General features: G+C 37.7%; 1 protein-coding gene across 4 annotated transcripts in view; it reads left to right on the forward strand.

The window, feature by feature from the left end:
• The window catches only part of FRMD3 (FERM domain containing 3), a 134,885-nt gene extending 122,058 nt beyond the window's left edge, over positions 1-12,827 (forward strand). For all 4 annotated transcript variants that reach the window (XM_048292010.1, XM_048292011.1, XM_048292012.1 and 1 more), the window contains one exon: positions 9,402-12,827. In XM_048292010.1, the coding sequence (XP_048147967.1) occupies positions 9,402-9,997 (596 nt within the window). In that variant the 3' untranslated portion in view covers positions 9,998-12,827. The remainder of the gene's footprint in view (positions 1-9,401) is intronic.
• Positions 12,828-22,618: the final 9,791 nt, after the last annotated feature.

A 22,618-nucleotide genomic window follows, 5' to 3' on the forward strand; every position in this document is an offset into this window, starting at 1 on the left:
CAAACCAAACTAAAAAAAAAAACCTAAAACCAAACAAAACCCCTTAACTGTGCAGTGTCCTATTACTGCCTGACTGAACCTTTGAGTGGCTCATCAAGAGGGTCAGCTGTGTCGCTGGGGTAAGGGCATGAGCAGAAGGTGGGGAGAGGGGAGACATCCAGCCCTGAGGCTGACACAAGTGCTTTGGGAAACTGCTGTTAATGTGCTACAGGCTTTAAACAGCCTGATACATCTCTGTATATGTCTCAGCCCAGTGTAACATTCTTACATTTTTGTTGTTCGAAAGGTAAAAGTCAATATTATCAGATAAATAATTCGTGCATGAAATCTGAGTACAGAAATACCAAGTGACCTAAAAGAAGTTTTCATCACTTCGTCAAAACCACATTAATATCCTGTGACTGGAGAAGGTATGGTTTTGCCTTTTTTAAAAAATTGGTCTACTCAAATAAGTGATGTGATACCATCTGGTGATAGAAAATCCAGAGACAATGGGCTACCACCTGCAAAATAGTTGCCAAGTGATCAGGACAGGCAGTAAACTGTCTCACCAAAATCAGATGGTAAAAGAAGGCAGCCACAGAATCTGTATAGCAGTATTACAAGAAACATAATGTGTTCAACTACATGTGGAGCAAGAATTGAGATTTACTTGGCACTGGTGAGGCTGCACTTTAAATCCTGTGCTCAGTTCTGCACCCCTCACTGCAAGAAAGACATTGAGGTGCTGGAGAGTGTCCAGAGAAGGGCACCTGTGCCAGTGAAGGGTCTGGAGCACAAGTCCTACGAGGAGCAGTTGAGGGACCTGGGGTGGTGAGTCTTGAGGAGGCTTGGGGTGACCTTATCACTCTTCTACATCTGCTTGAAAGGATTGTGCAGCCAGGTGGAGATTGGCCTTGTCTCCCAGGCAAGAGGAAGTGGCTTCACATTGTACCTGGGAAGGTTTGGTTTCGATATAAGAAAAATTTCTTTGCCAGGATGGTCAGGCATTGGACCAAACTGTCCAGGGATGTGGTTTAATCCACATCCTTGGAAGCATTCAAAAGGCGTGTGGGTGTAACGCCTGGGGACATGGTTTAGTGGTGAACACAGCAGGACTGGGTTAACAGTTAGACTCGATGATCTTTCCAACCTTAATGATTCTATTTATGGGAATGAGCACACACCTGCTGCCATCAGTCTAATTGTCTGTCTCTGTCAGTGTTCTCATCTTTGTAAGCTTTGGTTGTAGAGGAGCGGCATGTGGAGCTTTTGTAGGTACAACTATTTTTAATTTTTTTAGATAGTCTCTTGCTGAGAGTTGGTACAGACAGGGCGTTTCAGACTCAGTTGTAAGATTTTAACATTTCTCCCTTAGTTGTGTGTAGATAAAACTATGGGGAGCAATTTGAAATTAACACAGTCATTTCTCTTTTGCATGAGCATGGTCACATGAAACATAAATTATAGATTTTATTTCTCAACATCAGTATGCAGGAACACACTGGCCTTTTTTTCTCTTGCACTAAGATTTGATGCCTTGGATATTTTTATGCTTCTGTGTGGTTCAGCTGTTATGCTAGCGACTGCTAGATGAGATGGATGCTGTGGAAGTTTTTAACGTATGTTATGAGGCATTTGGAAATATTTCAAATGTTGGAAATCTTTCATAACCTTGTCTGGCTGACACTTGTGTCCTTGTATAGGCCTTCCTTTATGTATTGAATACTTTGGTGTTTAGATTTTTGTAAGAATTCATGCTTTCCAGTTTTTGTAGCCATGTACACAGTGAAGAGTCAACTCTTTTTAGTTAGGATTTAATGATCCTGTTTTGGTTGCTACAACAGTTACAAGAATAAAAGTGAGAAAAGAAGACAGAATCTTACTTTTGATGGGGTGACAAAATGGGGATATGAAGCAAAGGGGTACTTGATCTTTCCTCACACCCACAAGAAAGTGCTTGCAGAGAAGGAACGGAAGAGAGAAATCTTTGCTCTGCCAGAGGAAGGAGTGAACAGGACCTCTTCCGGATGTTAGTACTATACAGGCTGTGTGGGGAAAAGAGACACCATAAAGATGCTTTCTAGAAGCTCTGTTGAAGCAGATGTCTTTTGTGGCAGAAATAGCCAGGTGTAAAATATACGTTTGCAGGACTCCTTCCCCCACCCCTCTCTTTCCCACATATTTGCATGCACATCACTGATTTTTTGGTACAAAGGGAACAAGGATGTCAGATAACGAAGACTCAGCACAACATGTTATAAACATTACAGATGAATATTCTGGGAACTGAGAGACTACATCCCCACCAGTGCACTCCTTCCAGTTTATCTCTTCTCTGTGGCTTGGGTGTACCTGGAAAGAGATTCTTACCCACTAGCATAGTGTAATGCTATGTGTGTGGTTGCCTTCCAGCTCCCAGCTGGAGCAAACCAGCATAGGTGCATCATGATTTTTGGGAACCTGCATATCTCTGCTGGACAGGAACAGGGAACGGCCTAGCCTTTTGAAATAACACTTCTTTTTGGTGGGCAAGAATCTGTCCAATAATTATCCACAAGTAGGAACTGGAGCACATATGTAAAGAGGGAATTTTTTCCTGGTCTCAGAAATTTTCTCTTCTTGTTTTTACATGGGCCGGTCAGTTTTAATTCTAGGATAGTAATGAATGTTTTCATCTCACTTGTTTGCTTTGTGACTAAGGTTTGTAAGTACAACATCAGATTTTTCCATTGCATCTACATGTTTCACAAATAATTCCCAGGCAGTGACGGGGAACTTATATTACTGGCAATATTAAAGATTTTTAGAAAAATAATGGGACAGTGTAATTTATTCTGTGAAAAAGGGACTATGAATCCTGGCGTCTTTTTAATCTGCTCTATGTTTTGGTGCCTTAGATATTTTTATGCCTCTGTGTGTGGTTCAGCTGTTATACTAGCAACTGCTAACTGAGAAGGATGCTGTGAAAGTTTGTATTGTACATTATGAGGCATTTGGAAATGTTTAAAAATAACCTCTGCTTCTGTTCCCTACTGGGATATTTTTGTTGGCCATGTTAGAAGCTTGTCATTTGATTCATTGAGCGCGACTTGTGTTAGTCTCTTAAAACTCAGTGGCGAGTGAATAAAAGGTCAAAGCTGGTATGGATAGAGCCTTTACAAGACTTTGAGAAGAAGAGTTAACAGTCAAAATGGTGAAATGTCTTGTAAAAATCCAAACCAAGAGAAGCATTCATTTGCGGATGGTTAACCACTGCAACAAGGAAGTATGCATTCGTTTACTGCGGCATGGCTCCAAGATCACAGCCAGAAGGGCTGGTAAATTTACATTTATTTTAATCAAACCCTTTTTTAAACCCTCTTCCCCTAGTTTATGTTAATAGTTTTCCTTTGGAAAGGAACTGTACTGTAAATGACATCTACAGCAGAGAATAAGGAGGAATTACTGACGGGAACAAAGTCGCAAATAGAGAATGAATGAGAAAAAACTTAAATTTGTTACCTTATCTAACAGAAAATTGTGTATTTACTTGTTAATTGGTAACAAATGGGGGACTGGAATTTTGCCTTTGTATTTTTCGGGGACTGAGGTGGAGGGGAATACTTTGAAACTGTAGTGATTTATGGCAACTAAATCATTGTTAAACTAGAAGGTAGTAGATTTTGAGTGTGAGCTGAATATAGGAGTTGAGACAGCTCAGCTTTTTACTTCCATACATTTTCCAGACTGTAACTTTCTTTGTTTTATTTTTCTAGATACGAAATAATTTCATATACTGAATAATAGTACTAGGGCTGGTGGAGGAAGGTGCAGCTTGGGCAGAGTCTGATTTAGCTCTCTTTTTCACTACACACAAGAGAAGTGCAATCCAAGGAAAAAAAAAGCATTCAGTATTGCTCTGGACAGCACAGTGGTGGTTTTTTCTAGGAAATCCCATTGCCAGTGATCCACTGGCCCCTCTGTCAATAAATATGTCCATTTCCTTAATATCATAAGCCATTTTGAAATTTGTTTTTCTATGCTTTCTGTGGCACTGTTTGCTTTTGATACTTTGGCATCTATAGGTTGAATGATTTCAGTTTTTACTAACCTATATTAAATTTTTGTATTGAATATTCATTTCAGAAATGAGTTTTTATCAAAGAAAGTTCTGGCAAAGACTAGAATATTTTTACTATTTTTGTATCTGAAAATAAGAAAGCAGTAAGTGCATTAAATATAGGAGAAACTGCTTCTTGCAGTGGTTTGTCTCTGAGTAGGAACAGCTACTGGTTGCCTTTGCTTCTTTTTCCTGAGTTCACCACTCAGGAAAACCAATGAGAATGCATCTAATTGTCTCAATTCAAAAATAGTAGCAAAATTGAAAAAGCATTATTATTGATATATATTTTGTACTCTTACATCTCAGAGGTTAAATACTGGCTCCAAATAGATGCAAGATATCTTGTTGGTTTAATATAGTGACACCAATCATAAGATATTTGTATGTTGGGATTACATTGGTTCTTAAACGCCTTGATTTTGCAGTCGTGTTCATAGTATGTTGTTCCTTTGGAAGTACACATGCAAATATATATATATATATTAGCATATAAATTATGTATACCAGCACCAAAGCACTGGAGTTAGCTCGTGCAAAACTCCTGACATGGGACGTAACTCCTTGGGAGAGCCCCATTGCGACCACTTCAGAACAACACTGGCTTGTGCCAGGAGAGGTCACCCAAGCTGAGTGGGAATGCTGAAATGTCCCACTTGCCCTTCTGCTAAGCTTTCACATCAGTGCTCAGCTCTTTTCAGCCTCGCTGTCCTCGGTGTGGTGCTGGACACTGAGTCACTGCAGTCCCACCACCAGGTCCTTCTTTCTCTGAACTGCTGACAGATGTACATGGCCTTCTCATTCCTGCTCCCACGATACACAGTTCTCTCTCCCTGATGCTTCCTTCAGTCCTATTGCTGCTTAATCCTGTTTCTGGATGGGGATCAACTGCTCTGGGTTGAACTCCTTTTAGGCTGAAGGGAGGCATCCCAGAATGCCTATTGTGCAGCATGCACTGCTCTGCTTCTGTACTCTGTGCTTTGGGTGACTTTTGTGGGGTGTGAAAAGAAGAGCAGTGGCCTCCTGTGACTGTAGTAGCCATGACTTTAAACACTGTGACACACAACACAGCTGGGAGGCAAGCTGTAATGCCGCAAAACATGCAACTCATGTGAACTGGCAGCTGGGACAGGGCTTTACTTGCTTCTAGAAGTTCCCATTAGACTAAAGCAAACAATAAAGGCCAGCAGAAAAGCCAGGTCACTGCCTAAAAAGGACTTACTATAAACTGTCATTGATTAACTCTCCTTGCAAAGCTATAACAGGTGTCTTTTATTGGCACGGGATATGCATATGGTACAAATCTGTGACTTGTTTCTGAGGGCAGAAGGTCTGGCTGTGATGCAAATCCTGCTTGATGTAGATCCTGTGCAGGGAAATATTTAAATTCAGTGCAGTTCTAGAGTCTGTCTCATTTTTCTACATTTTCTTTGTGAAAATTCAGGCACTTTGCTCATGCGACAAAATTACCTTGTCTTTCCTTCTGAAAGGTCATTCTCTTCATAGTACAAATGAATTTTGTCCACATGGAAAATGAGCAAAGGATAGACAATATTTCTAGAGGAAGAAGTAAAAAGGACAGGAAGGATTTGTCCTAACTGCAGCCTGGTTGGCCTTTTTTGTTTACATGCATGTATGTAGTGTTCCCAGCACTGTTCTCTCTGGACCGTATCTAATTTTCCATTTCTCTATTTAAAATGAGGATGTATTCACACTTGTTCCTTTCTCCAATATAAAAGGCCATTACAGGTGTGTAACTGTGTTTCTGTTTCTAGTAAGAAAAGCCATGTGCAGGATATCTGGCCAACAGACAGTGTGTGAACTGAATTTTTAAATAAGCAGATGATACATTTTTCTGGGGTGCTGTATTTCCAGCAACTGCAGCTTCTTAAGAACGGTGGACCTAGAGCTGACCTTCATCTTGTTAATCCTCAGCTGCTGGTTTTGGCCCCTGTAGAAATATTAGCAGCTGACAACTTTTATGCCAGACCTCTTGCACATTCATGTTCACAGCAGATGACCGCAGTAGTCTCACGTTTTATTCAGCTGTTTATGTTCCTGGTTTGGAGCTATCACAGTATCTGGTGGAAGAGGAATACTGAGTTTCAGCTAGGATAACAAGATCTCTGGCTTTGAAAAATTTGTTCAGTTGCCAGAGAAGTGCAGCAAACTTTTGCTGTAGAAATATAAGAAATAAATTTGAGTTTATTTACCTGATATTCCAGTAATCTGTATTAGAAGTTTCTGATTTATGGAATGTAAATTGCTGGTAAGAATATAATTTGAAGAATGGAAAGAAGAGATTCTTCTCAAATATAAATTAATTCTCAACTTACAGTCCTTTAAATCTAAGCACAACATAAATTTTAACGGTTATTAAAGAAATACTAGACTTTTCAAAATCTTGCCAACAAGTGATACAAAATGATAGCTTTCTAAAGATAGTAGCAAAATAATTTTTATATATGAATAGGAGCAAAGGATTTGCAGTAGAGTTGTAGAATAATTAAAGAGTACTAGGAGTTGTGTTTGCTTTAACTTTTATATTCTCTTTTTCCTTCGGAATATTTTGAGGAATTTTTTCTTTTAACTTGATATTTTTACTTCAGATAACTGGCTCTCTTGAGGGCTAACTGAAAAGTAAAAAATCTGAAAGACTTTCTTCTCTCTAAAATTTGTGCTACTGGAACATTCATTGTACTGAGGAATGATTTTGAATTTTGGTACTTTAATGTTCTATTCTTAGGACTGCACAAGCTTTGTAAGTGATATGTGCCATAATGATTTTACAGTTATGTCTTTTGAAACCATCAAAATATGAATGGCCTGACATACTTATTTATATATTACAACATGACTGGAACTTTGTTGGAATCATTCATGTTGGCCATGGTTAATAACCTGTTCTTTCTTCAGTCCTTGACTTAAGAAATGTTGTGGTGTTACAGGGAATATGAAGGAGCAAAAAGAACAACTTTATATGTTCAATCTTTTAAAATATAAAATGAGTTTGCAGCAGCAAACTTTAATGCTCATTCTAAATTTTCAAATATTGATTTACACTAGTATTTGACTGATGTAAAATGCAGTTATTTTGATTTGGTAAGTTTAAATAACAAATAAAGGTGTTGAAAATTCTTCTTAGCAGTTGAAATTAAATAGTGGAATGTAAATTAGACATATGCTTCAGAACTGTAGCACATTACAATTTTAATACAAAGCCTTCAGAAAACTCTGATATGGAAAGGTTCCTCTGTTGCCTTCTATCAACAGGTTAATCTCAAAGTTGGAAGTTTGCCAGTTATTTGAGAAAAATACAGTTTTCTTGAAAGTTAATATGATATTTGTTGTTCATGCTCACTAAGTATTTTATGCATGCTGGAAATTACTCTGGGGAGGAAGAGGAGGCTCAAGAATCATAAATTTGGGTGACCTTTCGTTGCTGTAGCTGCAGCTGTCCTCTCTATGATGAGAAACATGATGAAGATGTATTACTGACCTTGCACCTAAGCTGGTGTAGAGTGGCCTATGGCCAGACTTCTCAAATTTGGGAGAGTAAAATTAGGTGCTTTAAACCATATTGAAATGTCTTAGTAAGTGGCTTAGCTTAAATTTTACTCATATTAAGAATAATTGAATAGCACATTTGAAAATCAAATTGTAGTACTTGTGTATATAAAGGTATGTTTAGATGCTTAATGTTGGGCTCCAGAGTTAAAAACATTTGCCTTTTGTAATTTAAGGTGTCATGGGTGTACTCTCAAGTAACTGAGTACAGTCTGATGATCCAGCACTACCTTCTGTTACAGCATGCTTAGGAGAAATATCCCCCAAATCTGTTCTCACTTCTTAGTGTTCATACACTGTTGTGTCTAGTTTCGGGTGGTTTGTATCCTCCTCTTGATGACTGTGGCAAGTATATTTCTTAATGTATAGACTTGTGTAGACAGTCAAGTTCCAGAACAAAGCATGTTTCATGCTGAAATGTGATGAAATTCTAAATTGGCTGTGGTAAGAGAGGACAGAATAGTTGAGGCAAGGAATTATTAGCCATGAAGTCAAATTAAATTTACAAAAATTAAACTACTTAGATTATTGAACTAATAATTACTGAGGACAAGTTTTCATTTCAGCTATGCACATTAGCTGCTGGAGAGAAAGAAATCTCCTGCTCTCTCTCTTTCCCTGGTAATGGGCTGTCTCCATGAGAATATATGACCAGCCATCTCCGGAAGAAAAAAATGTCAGATGCCCATAAAACCCCAAGCTGCCTTGCTCAGTGATGAAATGAAAAGAAGCAGAAATGGTCTTTTTGGTCATTTGGCAAAAATGTGAAACCTCACCTGGAGGAATGGCCAGTGAGGCCTAGACAGCAAGGAAAAGATAAATTACAGGGGAAGAGATCTGTCTGGGCCATTTTGAATACTCAAACAGGGAAATTTCCACGAGGAAGTGTCTTAACATCATTTTGTAATGGAGGTCTCTGCCTGAATGTCCTCCCTTCCACTCCTGCAACTGAGAACTAATAGCAGTCACTGAAGTATTGATGTAGCTGTAAACTGCCAGACTTCTTTGCAGACTTATTGACATTAGAGATAGACTGGAAAAAGGAGAGTAAATTTTGAGAGGAGAGAGCTTCAGCAGAGAATGGTGTCATAAAGTCTCCTTTGTAAAGGGGAGAGAGAAATTTAGAGGAGAGAGAAAAGAGATGAAGAACTAGATGAGCAGAAAAAAAATTGAGACATGAGAAGGAGCTTTTTTAACAGGTGAGGGTGTTAGAATGCTGTTTCAACAATATCTAATTCTCATATCATGTGTTAACCTTCTCCTTTTGCTATTTTACTGTTAACATGAATTTTCATGATAATTTTTTGCCTCTTTTTAATGTCATGCTCTATTCTCAACCTTAGCTATTATCTTACCACACATTCATCTCAAATAAATGAGGGTGGGTAGTTTTTGTTGTTATTATCATACACCAAAGACCACCAATTCACACATGTAGTAGGTATTAATTTATACCAGAAGTCAGATTGCCAGTAGAAAACAAGCTGCTCTGTTCTCTGCTTAGCACTAGACTATTATCATTGATAGCTGCATCAGACCCTCATAAGCAGATCTGATGTACTGCAGCGTTGTAAAGATACTGCCCTCTTCAAAAAACTTTTCCAGTTTTTGATAATTGTGGACAGTCTGGTTTTAGCATGAAAAATTATGGCAGAATCTTATTTCCAGACATCTGTTAGATACTATTGGAAGGTTGATTTTACCACCAGGCTGCGAGAAATTTAGTATCATTGTTTTAATCTCATTTTTCCAGGTATCCAACTGCCAAAGGAAGAGGAGATTTCAGTACCCGTGATTTCAAGCTCTCCAGTAAAGGATACTGGGGAGGATGTTGATCTTGCCATTGAACAGGAAGAGAAGATGAAAGAGGAACCCTTAACCATCTCAGAGCTGGTATACAATCCAAGTGCCAGCTTGCTGCCTACACCTGTTGATGATGAGATTGACATGCTTTTTGATACCTGTCCAAGAGCAGAGAATGAGAAAGATGATACTGATTCATTTGAGGAACTTGAAGCAGATGAAAACGCATTTTTAATTGCAGAGGAGGAAGAACTGAAAGAAGCTCGGAGAGCCCTGAGGTGGAGCTATGACTTTCTAATGGGCAATATAGAGGTGAATGCTTTTGTGAAGAGTTTCTCCAGACTTTTTCTTGTAGGCCTTGGACTGTTGTTGTTTGTGTTCCCCCTTTTCCTTGTTCTCTTGGAATCGGACCTTCAAATCTCTTTCCTTCATGAAATCCGTCAGACGCCGGAGTTTCAGCAGTTTCATATTGAATATTACTGCCCCCTTAGGCAGTGGATGGCTTGCAAAATAAACTTCATCCGTGATATACTGGGCAGCTTTTAAACTTTACATGAATATGATACAACTAAGGGCTATATTCAAAATTTCAGTTAGTGACAGCTTTCCATAATGTCCCTGGGCCCATCTGTTGGCCTTTATATCTTCATGTACAGATTTCATTCCAGACTCTTCAGAGTCTTAAGTTCCCTTTACATACTAAAATTGCCGTTTTAGTTACAGACGTATACCGTCACCTCTCAATAACAAAAAAGAAGCTTTATTTTAGTTACATTTCAGACTTCCTGTTCGTTTATTACATTATAAAAGACAGGGTCACAATAAGTTTCATTGTCCTTAACCTTTCAATCCATGACACTAAAACTGATGATACTGAAAGAAAACTTTTTTGAATATACTCCTTAGTGCAACAATCGCCTCTAACCAATGCCTATACAAGCAATGTTTATGCTGGGTTTTTGGTTTTTGTTTGTTTTTCTGTTTGTTTTTTTACCTTTTTATGTGTTTAAATATTTTGGTAAATTTTTAGTAAAAGACAACTTACGATGTTATTTAAATGTACACATTGGTAAGAATAATGCAGAGAGGCATGTAGGACGTTTTTAGTGTTTTATCAATTATTTGTTTTTAAGCTATTGGCTGGAGAACGAATTAATTTATCGTAGCTCTATACAAAGGCACTGTGTTTGGGAAACACACAGGAAGTTCACTCAAGTTCAGTAGGGGCTGCCTAGGGAAGGTGAAAGGACAGCAAGTACGCGAAAGAATTTCTGAAAGGCACAGCTCTAAAGCTTGGGGAATTGATCAGAAATGAAATGATCCTTCCTCTTATCTGTCAGGTTGTCTTCCACTTTATCAGTTCTGTAGAAAGTCTTTACAAGATAGTACAACTGTGTTTAGAAAGAGGTTGAGTCTTCAGTCTAAATGTAGATTATTGTACATAATGGGAGACAATAATAATAAGTAGCAAAAATAAAAATTAAAAAAAAAAAAAGAAAAAAAAGGAAAAAAAAATAAAGAAAAAGACCCAAAACTAAATCAGTAGGTGAGTGACCTACTTTTAAAAACCATAAAGAAGAGGAAAAGGTGAAAAAGGAACAAGTTCTTCATATTTCTTTTTAAAAGCAAAGCATTAGGCTGTACAGTTGATATAAAAGTAATCTACTGGCTCACAGTTAAAGGCTTAAACACTTTAAGAGATGCATTTTCATGCTTGATGCCCTTTATGACTAATCTCTAAGACAACATATTTTCTGTGCATACTAATATACTTCCTTTCACATATAGCAGCATACTTACCCTCCTTCCTTGTTATTATGAGCCCTGTTACAAGAACTAATGCTGTTTTGTGTAACATGGATTTGTATGCCTAAAGGTATTCCAACATAGCTTAGAGAATATACTTACGTAAAATCTTGTCAATGCTGAGAACATTTGAAGGCCCTCAAATATAGCACAGAGGTTGTATTTATGACAAGAAAGTTTTTATTGCTCCTCTCCCACAATCTTAGTGCAGCCTTGTTTCATATTTAAATTAAGGAACTTGAATTTTGGCTTCAGAGTCTTTCTCCTGCTTAGACATCTATGAATTGGAGACATATTTGAAGCTATTTTATTAGATGTGCATTTAACACATTGTAATCACATGTCTAATTCCTACTAAATAAATTCCTTTTGTTTCAATATCAGGGAATATCTTTTGCTTGGTTGTCTCATGTAAGCCTTTGCAAGTGTCTAGTTTTAAAATGGCAATTTTCATAGAGGATTTCTCCTTCCCTTCTAATCTTCTCCAGTTTTTAAAAGACAGAACAGTTACGGCACTTAGGAGTTCTTTTCCTCAGCTGAAAACTTTTGGATTGCTATTCATCTCCCCTTCAACAAAGACTAAATTAAACAACTGTGTTTTTTTATTGTCTTTGTTTGTCCTTGCTAATCTCTTTCCCAGAAGAATCATTAATGATTATTTAATGTCTATTTCTTCCTGTGCTACTTGCAGCTAAATGATCCTTTCCCATGAGGTAATAACCATTCAGCCTAATAGAAATGGAGAGTGAACTAATGTAGATACTTAGTCTTAACAGGTAAATGCATTGTTGCTAAACAAAGGTGTCAGGAAAGGTGTTTTCAGTGGTGAAGACTGTGAGAGCGGACATGCTGCTGGACTGTGATGACATGGTTCCATTCAATCTCCCATAAAGTCTGATAATTGCTTAAAAAAAAAGTTAGATACTCTAGTCTTCTCCCTGTGAATTACAGCACCCCAGAAGTAGGAGTATTGTGATGCTTGATTTAACTCTGATCAGAAAATAGATCAGTTGCATGAGAACATAATCTCAAAAATTGTGCAGTGCAGTGAAGTTTTATGGAGGGTTAAAAGCAAGTGTGTGCGCACATATGAATGCATACATTCAGACCTGGCCTTCTAAAATTCTCCCCTTTCTTCCTGATATGCTCTGGTCTATCAAAGTAATTTAACTAAAAGTCACGAGAGCCTTAAAGGCCAGGACCATGTCATAGACAGAAGGATATGGCTGGGCACATTCAGAGAAAGTAGCAGCTTTTTATTAGTAAAGATGACAGATTTGGATTATGGAGTGTCTGTAGGTACAATATTGTGTATTTCTGTCTGGGCTTGGATTATATTGTAAAATGTTATGTACTTGAAATCGATTTCGTGGTTTGTCTAACATTTATAAACACAACTCTGGGAAGAATTAAATATGGTTTTGTTTCATGGAGTGTAAGGGGAAAATATACCTGTAACTTGAGCCTTATCTTTGTACAGTGAATTTCACATTTCTATATGTCAACATCCTAATTGTTTTGTATGTTGATATGATGGCAGGAATCCCTAATAAAATTACACTGGAGAAAAGCTTTCTGCAGTTATGACATTTCTTACGGGGAAAGACTTTCTATAAATAATAATTTTTGTCAAGAAGTACTTGGAATGTAGTATAGTACAGATTTCTTACAACTCTTACACTGTTTTTAATATAATATTCTTTCTTTATCAGCTGGAGAGACACTAAAAAGTACTTTAAAATAAGATGTTATTAACATGGTTTCAGGCTCATTTACCAAGAAAATATTGATTTTCCTGGTTACCACATAAGAGTTAGTTTGGGTCCTGAGATAAAATTGATAGACACAGAATAAGAACTGAGAGGCTGGTTTTACAGTCAGGCCCTGGCAGTGGACATATGGCTGCAACCTTTCAGAGGTAGGTCTGGCTAGAATGTTATGTAGGAAAAGCTGTGCTTTCTAAGATTGAGTTGATTTGGAGCTCTGACAGAGTAAAAGTATTTAGTAAGGAATGCACAGTCTGCAATGAGGCAATTGAATATAATTGTCGGGAGCTAAGAGAAACAGAAGCTAGTTCCTGAGCACATAAAACATTTAGATGAAGATATTACTGTACTGTATAGAAAGTGCCAAAATATAAATAGACTCTGTCAATCAGGAATGTAAAAGAACAGGACTATATAGTACAGATAGACCTATTTATTCAGTTAAAATGATGTAGGTTATAATACAGCTTTCAAAAGAGGTTGTGTTCCTGCTTTAATGTAAGAATCCTGCTTTAACATAAGAATAAAATATATCCCCCTCAACATTGTTTGCATTCTGAAGTCCCTACCATAATTTATGAAACTAGCATTTGTGAAAAAAAAGTATTCTGCTTTGGGTAGAAACTCAGCATTTACCATAAATTCTTTCTGAATAATCACACAAATTTCTGTGAAACTACAACTCACTGAAATGTCATGCTAGTGGTGCATTTGAAGAAATTAGGCTGCATTAATTGGTGCTAATGGTTGCTGTAGGTCCTTGACAAAGGTGTGTTGGCCAAACTGAAGGTCACAAGCACTAGAAGGCAAGAAACCTCATTTGGCAGTCAAGGTATGTTTCTTTATATTTTGTTTGGTTGTGTTAGATTTTGTTTGTGTTTAAATCCCAAAGGATGTAATTCTCTTTTCTATTTGAATGTATTTGCTGTAGATTTCCTTGAAGCTGTTTATATGGAGAAAGGCCTGAGATACCCTCTGAAGATCTCAGATGTTACAGCTATTAAATGTTGTGCTACAAGACTGATCCCATAGCCTTATGTTTTTCCTTCTGCCCCTTTGCAAAGGTGATTCCCTCATCAGCTTTATCCTCAGAAACCTGAGGGAGCTGCTGTGACATTTAGAAGCTGTCTTGCTTTGAGTTTCTTTCTCTTAAGGCAGGTCATTGACCTTCATCTCAGCCAGAAGAACTCCCTGCAGCGATCCTGTTTTGCACTATTGCAAAGGTTCAGAGTTTGCTGACAGGTCTCGTAGCTCATTCCTAGAAAACCCGGGCACTATTTGTCCCTGTGATGCTTAAGGGTGTAGTATGAATTTATAGCTGTGGCACAACTTATCACAGAGGTTTTCCTGCTATAACCAACCACAGCTCAGTGCTTGTGTGCTCCATTGAAGAACAATAAGGCATCAATTTCTGCTTCAGCATCATATAGTGATGGAGTGCAAAACATGGTTATAAAAATAAAAATTCAACATGTGCTTGAAAAACTACACATTCTGTTTATTTCATTCTGACCTTTCCCATATTAGTTCACTTTTAATTTCACAGAAGAAATGTTTGTTGAGCTCATGAGATGGCAGATACTTTGGGGAAGTGAAGTGCCCCCTAGAATGTTCATCAGTGTCATGATGAACAAATACTACCTACTAATTGCTAGTTGAAAAAGAAACATAATTGATTTAAATGGACTAAAAAGTGAGGTGAAATAGGTTACATTTCTTTGATTGAAGAATAATTAAGTATATTATTTCGATCTATTTAATTATATATAAAGACTTAAATACATATTTAGATATAAAATAAGTATATAATTATATAGTAAGTATTTCTTTGATTTAAGAATAATTAAATACATTGACTGAATAGGGCCTATATTTCTGGAAAAAGCTGTAGACAGAAGAACATGGAAAGCCTCCCATTTGTAATACTATATATCCTATCTCAAATCGGTAATGAAAAGGTCTACCGCATATAGTGTCTCCTGAAAAGCCTAGTTTTAAATCAATTTAAAAATGGTTTCTGTGTTTCAGTATTACGCACGTGAATAATTCCCTAAAGAGAAGTTTTGAGAGGGCTGCAGGTATTTTTGAATTAACTTCTAGTGCAATGAACCTCACAATAAAAACTTAAATGTCAACTAATGTGTTTTTCTCAAATCTTCAGATTCTTGAATATTCAGGTTCTTCTTCCCAGAGATAGGGCTGGATGTACATAAAAACATACACTTTAGGTATGGGAAAAAGGACTTCTGCAAAGCCAAAGCCAAAATAAAGGCTTGTGAGCACCAAGGTTGCTTAAATCTTGTTCTTGAGAGCTAGGTCAACAGCTGTAATTCTCCCTCAGAAGGTGTATAACCACTGGATATACCCAACTCAGTAGTACAGTGACACATCAGCACTGCTTTACTGGCTTTGCCTAGCTGATGGCATATGCTATTTCTGTCTGAGATCCTGGTATGACTACAGGGAATTGTACTAACAAAGGCAATGTAAGGAAGTATCTGTGCTGTGCTAATGGGCATAAAACCAAAATAAACATCAACTGGTGGTGAAAAATAGATTGAGTCAACTTCGTTCCATAGCTGTCTAACTTGCTCTTGCAATTTCAACCTACTGTTAAGCCAGAATAGCTGACTTGTATTTTCTTTGAACAGCTCACCAGAAATGTTGCTTACTATGTATTTGAGATACATTATTATATCCCCACAGCTTTTGCAATCTCAGATGGATGGGACATCCTCTTCACTGGTTTCCCCTGTTCTTTCCAATACACATTCTTTTTACCAAAAAAGTTACTTTGGAACCTCAGAAATGAGATAAAACCTCACGTCTCTAAAGGGCTGAAGTGGTATGGGTGCTCAGAGAAAGGACTCATCTTTTAATGTGTGAGCAGCCCTTGTCATAGTGCCCCATAGCTGTGCTATTTTAAGTGCCCTTACAATAGCACAGCAGGCATGTTACATGTGGGAAGGGAGCTCAGAAGCTGAAAATAGAATTTCTACTGCCATCCATGTACTCATGACTTCCTCCTTTGTATATATTGTCCTTTTGATCAAAGTCTCCTTTGCTGTTCTGATTTAGGCAATTACCCTCCACAAAGCACAAAGCTCCACCTGTCAAAATGTCATTTCCAAAGCCTCTCTTCCTCTTTCAGTTCTCGTGCAAATTTAGTACACACCCCGGAGGTACAAACAATGAACTTCAGCATAACCTCTGAGCTGTAAAACATGAACAAATTATTCCTGAATATTGTGTGCTGGACAGTGTGACCAATTTTTTAAAGTGTGTAACAGTGCATAATGTGTGCAAATTTTTATGTCTTGCAGTGCAGCACTCTGCTATATTTGTTAAAACCCCACAATTATAGAAAATTATACTATAATAGCACTCTCAGAAACTTTATAAAACATCAGGACCCTTATGAAACATCTCTTTCAAGGATTTTGGCTCTGCAGTGGTCTCTGCTACCTCTAGGTAACAGCTCTGGCTTTGTGGTTGTACTTAGCTTATCGACTTCTGGTGTTATCAGTAGCCCCTTGGCAGGGCAGAAAGAAAAGCATTTAGCAAAATCTGATCAGCAAAACTCTGAAATCACAAGATGTTCCCCCCAAGAAGCTGGAGTAATTCATCACAAAATAACAACCTAGAAAAAAGAATATAGCAAACCTAAAATTATATAATCACTACTGAGTGTTAATAAAGTAGACCTCAGATCTAATTAAATATTTTAAAACTCTGAATGTACACTAGAAAGCCTTGATAATTATGGTATTTATATTCTGTTCAAAGATATAAAAAGTAAGGAATATTATCTTCTTTGCATCTGTATTTATCCCAGTGTCTGGCTCCCATATGGATTATAAAACAAAAAGAAGAAATGACAAAAACCACAGTGGTGTTATCAGCTATAAACTGGGTGTTTTTCAGAGGTTGTTTTATTATGAGTTTCTTCACATTTTCTTTCTCCAAATCCTTCCTGGTTATGGTGAATGTGTTGTGGATTTGCCCTATTAGAAATGCTGCAGTGAATCAGACAGGAGCTAGTAATGTGGGAAAAGCTGTTTTAAAAGTAAGTACCACATCAGACTGAACTAAAATCAGTGAAGAGATATGGAGGACCTAAGAAAGACAGCAGAACATCCCAGAGCGAGACACACTGGTCAAGGTTCAGGTAATTGGGGTCTCCTGCATCTGCCTAATTGCTGCCACCATGAAAGCCAAAGATAAATATGCCTGAATATTTATGCCCCTGAATAACAAGGTTCCTCTCCTCCCCCCAAAACAACTAACTGTTTTGATAAAAGCATTGAAGTCATACTCAGCTTGGATAACTGTATCATTCAATTCCATTATTACTTTAAAATGAAGTTAAATATGAAACACATTTAACCCAAATATAAACAGCATCACCAGGTGTCTAAAATTCTGTTGTTTCTAATCAGTTTATTGTTAAGATGTATGTATGAGGAAACTAACTTATCATTCGACTATTTTATCTTTTTGTTCTTGTTCAGGACACAGGACTTACTATAGGTAATATAAAGACCAAAATAGAAGTAGATTCTACATGTTGTTGTAAACACTTGTTCCACCGAGTTGACTGTAAAGAAGCAAGATATTTTATTTATTTCTTTTCATTTTGTCCCGAAGGGATTATTGGGTTACATCACCTCAGATGTTTTCACGTATAATTCACATATTATAATCACTTGCTTGGTTCAATCTAAAAAACTTTTACCTGATGTCTTTAAAATAATTATGAAGCAATATCACTGTAGTTACTTGTAATACATCCACTCATTTTAAGGACATAGTTTTGCATTTCTCAACATGTCTTTCCTACTTAATTTTTTTTTTTAGAAGTACACACGCCTAGTTACTTCTAGCAATTAAAGACAAGGTACACAGGTATTGGTACCAGAGTTTTTTATATATGGAAAAAACACATTTTCAACAATGTTGTAACTAAAGGGTAAAATACATTACATGCTTTCAGAGAAAGGCTGTGAGCAGAGGATAAGAAAAAGCTCTATGAACCAAGGCTAACACAACTTAAATAAGGGGCTAGAGCTGTTAGTTGACATAAAACTTCTAAAGCAGTTATAGTAAAAAAATTTGTTGATTATTTACTGCCTGAAATCTGAGCTTAAGTAAGATTGAGTGAATATGAAGAATTATCCTTATCTTCTGGGTTGCTGGGGATCAGAAATCTGTATTTACCACTGAATACAAAATAACTTGTAAAGCACTTGTCCTCATTAAAAAAACTATTCAAGAGTGTCCCCTTGTGGCACTACAGAATAATCCATATGAACCTGTCTTGTGTAGAAACATTTTTTTTTTTTAACAATTAGATTCTGGAGTTGGTTGGGATAGATCTTTTTGTTTGGTTAGTCAGCTGGGGTTCTTTGGGTTTTGTTTGGTTAGTAGTTTTTAAAAAAATAATACTAAATAAATATTTGCAAACATGTTTTAATAGGTATTTATAGTTTTAAGAGTAAGTGTTTCAAGGTTGGTTGATCTGGGAACAAGCTTTTACACCGGTTCAGGAAGACACAATGCCAAAGGTCTCCAGCAGCATCCCTTCTTGCACTCCCAAGGGCTGGGTGGAGCTGTGAATGCACAGCCATCCTGGTCAGAGCTCTGCCATTGTTGGCTCCCCTGCGGTTCCATGAACACATGTACCTCCCTATACTTGCGCTCTGTAGTATACATAGATATACAGGATAGAGATGTGTCTGTAAGGTGTAGTGAGAGAAGCCTGTGTTTAGGTCCTGAGCTGAGTTCGTGTGGTTCTAATGACCCTCTCACTGGCGCTATGCATGGCTCTGCAGGTCAGAGAGCTTGCCTTCAGCCATGCCTCTCCACCATGCTTAGAAAAGTGTTTATTATACAACTATGTTCAGCTGATGATACCATGCATGAATGTTGCTAGCCACAGCTGAGATATTTCCAGTTTAGTAAAATGGAAGACCTTTAGTGACTTTTTCCACTGCCTGCCCAGTGCTTTTGAACTTAGTTTTTTCATCAAACTCAAGGTAGTAACAGGTGATTTTTAATTTGCTGAAGGACTGCTGTAATTCAGGCATCCCAGAAGTTAATGGGGATATTGGGCAGGATTACAGAAGGGAAGTATGTCCATCCAGGGCTGATGGCTTCTGATTTGCATTCACCTCACTGATTGCTCTAAAAGGTCCCAATAACTGTAGCTACCTTTCTGTGTAGGCAGCTGCTCCTGAGCAGTGTGTAGTAGGAAGGGAGACTTCAAGAATTTAATACCACATTGGAAAATAGATTAAAATGGTGCTGGAGAATAGACATTAAAAAAAGGGAACTGAAATGAAGCCAATACAGTTGTGCTGTTGATGAGGCATGAAATGCCAGGATGAAACATTTAATTTATAAGGGATTTTTTTTCTTGAACAACCAATTACGTAAGAAAGAATGAGGTCTTGCAGTACTTTCATGGAGCCAGGTTTTTCACTAACAGGCTTGGTATGAAAAGTTCCTGCCAGCACTGGTCATGGTCACATGAAAAGCACCAGGGTCTTTACTGCATTTCACAAAATTGTCAAAAATGATATCACTATCTGCATCATTTTATCAGGTTGTTATCTTGAATTTTATGGGAAAAACTACCATTGATAAAATTGTTGTGGTGTCTGGTTAGTCCCTGAAAAATATTCGAGGTGATACAAAAGAAATTTAGTTTCTAATTTGTGGTTTGTAATGAACAGGATGTTCACACAAAAAATAAGTGATCTGAGACAGAGAGCTTTGGTTTTAGACTTCATTTAGGAAGAAAAAGAAAATCAAGGATATTTGAGAATTACCCTTGGAGAAGGCAAGCAAGAAAAGCATGTGGGAGAGGCTTACTTTGAAAACTATTGCGGGCTGATAACCTGAAAACCACGTTTCTAAGAAGAGTTTTTACAAATAAGATTAGTATAATATTCTTGGCTAGTCAGATGATGTTTGCAAGATGAAATTAGTTTCCGTGTTCTTGGGTGTTGTTTCTGTGCCCATATTATTTTGTAAGTTATTTGTTTTATCTTGCTTTTCATCAAACCCACGTGAGTCTGGGTTGGATTTCTTGTTGTGCTGGCTAAGATTTGGAGTCACCTGCTTATTTGTTGTTTTTCTTACCTCTAGCAACTGAGAAAATGCTTATTGGCCTCAAATGTAATGTTTAAAAGCTAAAAATGCACAAAATTATTATTACTTCTGTTGTCTAAATTGGAAATGGAGAATAGACATCAGTTGAGGAACTTAGAAATAGTTAGGAAAAAACCCTTAATATGTACAGGGAATGTCAAGTCTTCAGTTCTTCAAAGGAAAGCGTAGAAAGAAAGCAGTTTGTGAAATAATAAGTAATTTTTTTTAAAGGACCTCCAATAAGTTTTTTAACAAGAAGACCTGTTTTTCCTCACTGTCTCCTCTGTAATCCTTTTTTTATTTCCTGCTCTATCTTACAAAGCTTACTTATAGTTGTACCTATCAATCCTCAGATCTGCAAAATCCATATTATTAACATTTAATTTGTTATACATTTCATTTGGGGCCTACTTCATTATGGATGTTATTAATTTTCTATAAATATAGAGGAATTCTACCATGTTTAACTGTTGGGTGCCATTTGTATTTGGCTGTCCTTCTGACAGTCTTGTGGTGATCACGCTGCCTGCTCTGCTAGAACCAGATGGGCTGTGCAGACTGCTTGGATTCACCCCAGTGGCTTTGCTGATGTGGATGTTGTTCCTAAGCCCAGCAGACATGCAAGAACCCTTTGTTAGAACAGAGAATTAAGGGAATAATAATTTTTTTCTTGGTTCCTTTGATACCTGGACCCATGTGTCCTCTGATCCATGAGCAGAATGCCAAACAGGGAGAAGGTAGAAGATTTCTGTCAGGAGTAACCTGTGTCTATCATATCTTAAACCAGAAAAATGGTATTGTATCACTTGTGAATTCTGACTTTTTATTTGCTTTATATGAATCAGCCTGCTTAGGTGAGTTACTTGGGCAAAAGAGCACCGTCAAGCTGGGAACAGAAGTCCAAGGATATGCAGTTCTCACCTACAATTCTTGATAATCTGTATCAATTCACCTTAGTGGCTTTAAACCCTGTGGAAGCTGCAGATTTTAAGGAATCTGTCTTGCATTGAAACTATCTGCTGTCAGTTTTGCACTGGGAGAATTTGTCCCAAAAGCAGCTTCTGAATGAATTTATTTTAATGATTATTTTAACTTGCAGAATTGATCTGCGAAAACACAAAATCAGTCTTGGATGCGCTGTCAGTTCAACTCCTCCCTTTCACTCTTCCCTTTTTATTCATTATTAAAATTGAGATTGATTAAATTGTAACATGTTTTATTGCCTTGTTTCCTAAAATAGAAAGTAGCAATATGACTCCAAGGATTCAAATACTCTGGGAAAATACTTAAAAATAGTATCTATTGAAAGTGTCTACTTTCAAATGAGCACTTCAGACTGAATGGTAATTTACTACTAAACCACATCACCCAGCGACAGCTCCAGACTCCTCTTGAACACCTCCAGGGATAGTGACTCCACCAGCTCCCTGGGAAACCTATTGCAATGCCTGACCACCCTATCGGTAAAAAATATTTCCCAATATTTAATCTGAATCTCCCCTGTCTCATCTTAAGGCCATTTCCTCTGGTCCTCTCACTGCAGGCACAGTAGAGGAGACCGGCCCCCAGCTCACTGCACCCTCCTTTTAGGGAGCTGTAGAGAGCAATGAGATCCCCCCTGAGCCTCCTCTTCTCCAGACTAAACAAACCCAGATTTCTCAGCTGTTCCTCACAAGACATGTTCTCTAGTCCTTTCATGAGACTTTGTGCCCTTCTCTGTGTGGGTGTCCTCGTCGACAAAGGGGACGGGGAGCCTGGACAGGCTCTCTAGGAGCCTTTTATTATTTTATTCTATTATCAGTCTCACATACTGAGTTGAGACAGAGTTGGTACAAAGCTCACGCTGCCAAGGGCAGCCAATAACAAGGCTTGCTATGCCTTGACATAACAATATACAATATTGTATTATAAGGCTTAAACTCTATCTTGCTACGCAGATTTTTTGCAACTTCAAAATTTATCTAGGCCAAACGTAGAAACTCTAACTGTTGTTTCTAAATGTCTTTGCTGCTGCATAACTTTATCTTCTTCTATCTTTTCACAAGCAAAGCTGAATCCTAAATACTTTTCCTTTATTTTCTGAAACCTGCTTCTATTTCTCACACCTAAAATCCTTTCCACCTTTTGTGTTTCCCCACACTCTGGACACACTAGAGCACCCCAAAGTCCTTTTAGAAGTGACCAGTGGCCCAGAACTGAACACAGGATTCGAGGTCTCGCCTCACCAGTGCTGAGTACAAGGAGATAATCACTTTCTTAGTCCTGCTGGCCAGGATCCCATAGAGCTTCTTGGGCATCTGGGGACACTTGGCTCATACTGAGCTGCCTTCAACCAGCACCCCCAAGTGCCTTTCTGCCAAACAGCTCCTGATCCACTCCTCCTCCAGCCTGTAGTGCTGCATCAGGCTGTGACCCAACTGCACTTCTCCCTATTGCATGTCAT

Source organism: Corvus hawaiiensis, chromosome Z, assembly GCF_020740725.1.
Source record: "Corvus hawaiiensis isolate bCorHaw1 chromosome Z, bCorHaw1.pri.cur, whole genome shotgun sequence".
NCBI lineage: Eukaryota > Metazoa > Chordata > Aves > Passeriformes > Corvidae > Corvus > Corvus hawaiiensis.